Source organism: Henckelia pumila, chromosome 1, assembly GCF_033568475.1.
Source record: "Henckelia pumila isolate YLH828 chromosome 1, ASM3356847v2, whole genome shotgun sequence".
Classification (NCBI taxonomy): Eukaryota; Viridiplantae; Streptophyta; class Magnoliopsida; order Lamiales; family Gesneriaceae; genus Henckelia; species Henckelia pumila.
The window spans coordinates 71,236,067-71,241,911 of NC_133120.1; the positions used below are offsets into that span (position 1 = coordinate 71,236,067).

General features: G+C 35.9%; 1 protein-coding gene across 1 annotated transcript; it reads right to left on the reverse strand.

The window, feature by feature from the left end:
• Positions 1–1,109: 1,109 nt before the first annotated feature.
• LOC140864692 (pectinesterase inhibitor-like) lies at positions 1,110–1,673 on the reverse strand. Its single transcript, XM_073268993.1, has one exon. It carries the CDS (start codon positions 1,671–1,673, stop codon positions 1,110–1,112), a length of 564 nt encoding a protein of 187 aa, XP_073125094.1.
• Between the last annotated feature and the right edge of the window lie 4,172 nt (positions 1,674–5,845).

Genomic DNA, 5,845 nt, shown 5'->3' on the forward strand with positions numbered 1-5,845 from the left:
AAGCCATAACTTCGTACCATGGGCGACCCTATCCTTTCAATCGGGCCTCGACAATCCTAAGTCTATGGAATCTTAAAATTGTGGCTTCCCGAGACTCAGAAGGGCTCAGGCCAGTCTTCGAGCCCTGGGGGTCGGACGGTCCGGGCCTCTCTAAAGAGGAAGAGGGGGCCTTAAGGAATTCCACTAATTCCCTAACAAGTGGCTCATCTGGAGAAGACATTCTATCCTAAGTCGTACAAGGAGAAATTAAGGACTTACAAGGAAACATCTGTATAGAATAAGGAGGACTAAATGCCTACGGGTAGGGACAACTTGTGCTCGGGACAGTCAATGTGAGGAGGTCTCGATAAATACCAGATCCAATCGATAAATGTCAGCTCGGGTCAGGAACTTTCTCGAAGGTGCATCAAAACAACAGCGTAAGAATGAAATTTCTTAACGTCTATTTATAGAAGTAGAGAGTAGATCCAGACCCTTGGATTAAGGGGCCAATCAAGGGCCCTGATGAGGCCACGCTGCCGAACTGCCTGCCTCAAGAACTGTACCATCAGGTATTTTTGGTCGTCTGTTCAAAAGGGATTAAGGGAACACAAAATAGGATCTGAACCGTGCAATTTGAGATATAGTTTTATCCAAGGCGACAAAACCCTAATGGGTTAGGCGCGGAACTCGATTAGATAAAAGCTCATTTGAGTCGTTTAATGAGGCTCATTAAGATAAATGTTAACCAAGCTCAAGATATATAATATTTTGTTCGTCACGTTCGTTAGTAGACTCATAGGTCAACTCTTATACGAAAAAATAATAGTTTTGATATTTGATTTATATATTTTACATGCACTTTTATTTATGAAAATATAGAAAGATCTATTAAAATATTTATTTATTAGAATAAAACTATGTACAAATTTTGATAAGAATATTATATTTTCCTCTAAATATTAACTTTAGTTTTCAATGACTTTATTGAGTATACTCTAAGTTTATAATTTGTATTTATTAAATTTATTGAAGCTCAATAAAAGCTTGAATAAGCTAGTAAGCCATGAATACAATCGTGGAATAAAGCTCGAGTTCGGCTCAACTATAAAACGGTCTAACTCAAACATTCAAGAGTCCGGCTCGACTCGACTTGGCTCGTATACTATCTGAGAAACAACCAAGACTAAGCTACAAGCATCCAGCAAATCCTGGGTTCCCTTTTTCACCTCAGCAGGTTCGCTGGACGGTGGCTGGAACTGACTATCGCAAGCTCCGGCATCTGCAAGCACTGCATTTGCTTCCGGAGGCAGGCTATCATAATATCCTGCCTTCAAATCCCTCTGCATAGTGAATAGATCAAGATTCGTCTGCGTATAGTTGCCTATACATGACTTCAATTGGTCATTGAGCGCGGGATATTTCCCTTGAATGAGAAGCTCACGAGCCTGGTCCGCCGCTAATTCGGCTAACTGGCTTGCCGACTTGATGGCTGCCTTCATCATCTCCATAAAGCTGTCGTTTCCGAAGCTCCCTATAATCTGGAAACAGAATGTGGAATTGCGGGTCTTGGGGCAGAGATCAGCCGGTCCATCATCATCAAAATTGACGTGGATCGCTTGAGCGTCGATTAGAAGGAATAGCGAAAGAGAAACGAAGATGATCGAGCAGTTTTTGGGACAAGAAAACACCATTTTTGAATGCATGCATGAGACAGTTCCGACAGCACGTATTTATAAGTTGCTACAAGGAAGGATAGATATATGGTGTAAAAGTTATATATGGTTTGAATCAGAAAAAAATCAAGCAATATTATCTTTCGCATTTAATGTCGTATGTTAGATACAACGTTGGATTTTAATTGTATCCATATATGCATGAAATAAACGTTATCTTGGATACAACGTGGGATTTTCGATAGGGTAAATTCTGATTTGGTATATCTACACTGTATTATAATGTTTCCGTAATATCCTTATTTAAAGGAAAATAAAATTTAATAAAATTGAAATTCAGAGATGAACTTTTAAAAAAGATCGATATATAACTCTGATATAGATCCATATTTTTCACATAAAATATATTTTAGATTAAATTAACTTTAATTTACCCATGCGCCAAGATAGATTTAGGTAATATCTGGAAGAGTTCTTTAGAATCACTTTTCAGTTTTTTCGTTAACAAAAATTTGAAATGTTGTTAACGTAAAGTTGAGAAGTGCTTTCTAAAAGCTCTCTCAAACACTATCTTAGTAATATATGTCTATCTACCTATATCTATTATAAATTGTGAACCAAAATCAATGTTTTACATTGTGTATTGCCAATTTTGTCCTTCGTTTATACATACTTGAGAAATTTAGTAAGGATGTTTGCGTAAAATCAATTATTAAAATGATAGGGTCAAAATTATCAAACTATGTGTACGCTAGATAAGGATCCATTTGCCAAGAATGATTGAAGCTCCAAAATTATTTGATTTTTATTTTATTTATAGTTGATCTGAACATTTTTTTTTTCGAAAAACTTAAATTGGGAATATTGAAATTTTAGAATTCATTGGTTTTATTTACTTGCACATGAAGTAAAAAATAATTTTTTCACAAAAGTACTAATTTGCAGAGGATTGAATTCCAAAATTCTTATTTTTGTAATTAAAGTAAAAATATTTTTTTTACATTCCGCAAAAATCCCAATGTGCAGAAGATAAACTTTATAAATTTGGTAAGGATGTTTGTGTAAAATCAATTATTATGGTGTTAAACTACGTGTACGCTAGATAAGAATAAACTCCAAAATTCTTTGATTTTTATTTATTTATGGAAAACTGCAAATTTGGTCGTTATGTTTGTCACTTTGCGATTTTAGTTCTCTATGTTTTCATATATCAGTTTTAGTCCTGCATGTTTCGATTTTTGGCAATTTCGGTTTTTTTATTCAAAAATGCTGACGTGTACAGTTTCATATATCAGTTTTAGTCCTACATGTTCTGATTTTTGGCAATTTCGGTCTTTTTTATTCAAAAATTCTGACGTGGCACTGTACACGTCAGCTCCACATCAACACTGAATTGGTGCCACGTCAGCGCCACATCGGAAAAAAGACTAAAATTTCCAAAAAATAAAGATAGCGGACTAAAACTGAAATCTGAAAATATAAAGAATTGAAATCGCAAAGTGACAAACATACAAGACCAAAAAATCAATTTTCCCTTTATTTATTGATGAATTGAATGGATTTTTTTTCCAAAAAAATCTCAACTCTGGAGTATCGAAATTCAAGAATTCATTGGTTTTATTTGCTTGCAGATAAATTAAAATAATTTTTTTTTACAAAAATCTTAATTTGCATATGATTGAAATTAATTCCAAATTCTTCTTTTTTATTTGTTTGTAGTTGAAGTAAAAATAATTTTTTGCATTCTGAAAAAATCCCAATGGGAAAAAGATTGAAAAACCAAAATTCTTTTGTTTAATTTATTTGTTGTAGATAAAGTAACAAGATATTTTTATAAAAACTTTAAATTTGTGTAAGGACTTGATATTGGATATCCTTTTTTGACATTAATGAATATTAATTATTTTGAAACGATGAATTAAAATAATGAAGCCAAATAATTAAATCGCGAGTCACTAAGTGGATGCCAGATACAAAATTGGATGGTTAATTACATTTTTTTTTAAAAAAAAAAACTATACGAGCATTATCGGATATATATATAAAAAAAAAGGACAAATATTAGCATTTGTAATAAAAATAATTAAAAATCCAAGAAAAACATTCAGTAATAAAAACATTGCATGTAGATAGAGATTAGTAGATTTTGAACAACAGGAAATTAAAGAGAAAAGAAGACGTTCAAAAAATGTGTCGATCATTAACGTCATTGACATATAAGTAATAGAAGATGACAGACAACACAAAAATGAAGATTGATAATGATACTATTACAAGGAAAATTTCAGGCAAAGAGAGACCGTTCAACAAAAGAAACAAATAATAAATATATGAAAATTCAAATGATTGATGGTGAAAGCATTACAAGAATTGCTATTGAAGATGATGAGATTATTGTCTCTTTTCACTGAAATACGGTTGACAAAATAAAAATCGTGAAATAGATTAGTCCAAAATATAAAAGAAGAAACATTTAACACAATAATTAAATATAAGGTATAAAATGCATTATCCATATTATACTTCTTTTTTTTTTTCATAAATCGGTAGTGGTAAAACAAGTAGACAACACTATGTATTATGTTGGGATCGAAGATGTGTATAGAAAAAATGTGAATATACACTTTAAAAATTTTCTTAAATGAACTTGATCGATCGAGTGGGTGTTAACCAACTAGACCAAAGTTCTCAACTTTTGAAGGCATTCAAACAAATTTAAAAGTGCAAAAATAATTTGATAACTTTAAATGAAGTTTTATACTTAGATCACAGATACATCAATAAGATAAAAGAAGGTAAATAATATTGAAATATATTCTATATCTTGAAATATATTCTATATTATCTTCTGTATATTTTTGTATTTTGTATTTTTCTTTTATCTCTTAGGTTTTCTAGTTGTATATAAACTAGTCTTGTATTCATTATTGGGAATATATCAAAACAATATTATTCCATCAGTTTCTACATGGTATCACGAGCCTCTGGCATACGCCAATAAAATATTCTTAACCCTAGCCGTCGCCGCCCTTCCTCTTCGCCAAGCCGCCGCTGCCATTTTCCATGGCCGCCGCCACCACTCCAGCTGCTGCCCCTGCCACTCCGATCTCCTTCAATGTTGCAGCTCATGCGCCTTTGAAGCTCACATCCTCCAACTTTCTCTCATGGCGTCTGCAGTTCACGACCCTCCTTACTGGTCATGATCTGCTTGGATTTGTTGATGGTTCTCATCTCTGTCCGGCCAAATTAGTTACAATCGATAACACTTCAACGCTGAATCCTACGTACACCGCCTGGATCCGCCAGGATCAACTGATATTGAATATTATCATTGGATCACTATCTCCGTCATTGATTCCGTTTATTGCTACTGCCACCACATCCGTAGATGCTTGGAACACCCTTGCCCTCACTTATGGCAAGCCCTCCCGTGGCCGCATAACTCAGTTAAAGACGCAACTTCTCAATCCAATCAAGGGCAACAAGTCCATCACCGAATTCATGCAGTTCATCAAATCCAAAGCTGATGAACTGGCTCTCATGAATGCACCTGTCGACATCGAGGATCTCACCATCAAAGTTCTTCATGGTCTGGATGATGATTATAAAGAACTTGCTCATGCTATTCAAGCCCGTGATTCTGCAATATCATTTGAGAAGTTACATGATAAACTCCTAAATCATGAAGCTCATCTGGCTGCTCGCAGGGACACCCAGATCACACTTCCGATCACCGCCAATCCGTCTGCCAGATTGACTGAGGGCTTCCGCCGTTCACCGCCCGTCGCGACTAACGCCCCCGTCGTGCACCTCCAACCAATCCGCCACCCTGGCGGCTAGGCTTCCCGGTAGCCGCAGCAATCATCTCCATCAGCAAACAAAAAGCGTGTCCCTCGACCCTATCTTGGGCGTTGTCAGCTCTGTGGTCGTCAAGGGCATTCTGCCAAATGCTGCCCGGATTTTCAGTATCTACCAGCTCCTGCTGCACCTTCTGGGCAGTCTTATTCCGCCCCTGGTCCTTTTGCTTCCCCAGCGGCTTACTCGCTTGCACCGTCTTCTCCGTCTGACTGGATTCTTGACTCCGGCGCCACTCATCACGTGGCATCTGATCTTGCCAATTTCTCAATGCATGACCCTTATGTGGGTTTTGATGGTGTAATTGTTGGTGACAGCACTGGTTTTCCCATCAC

Bases quoted from the DNA above. Each gene is read 5' to 3' on its own strand.
- LOC140864692 (XM_073268993.1), bottom strand. From the start codon at position 1,673: ATGGTGTTTTCTTGTCCCAAAAACTGCTCGATCATCTTCGTTTCTCTT.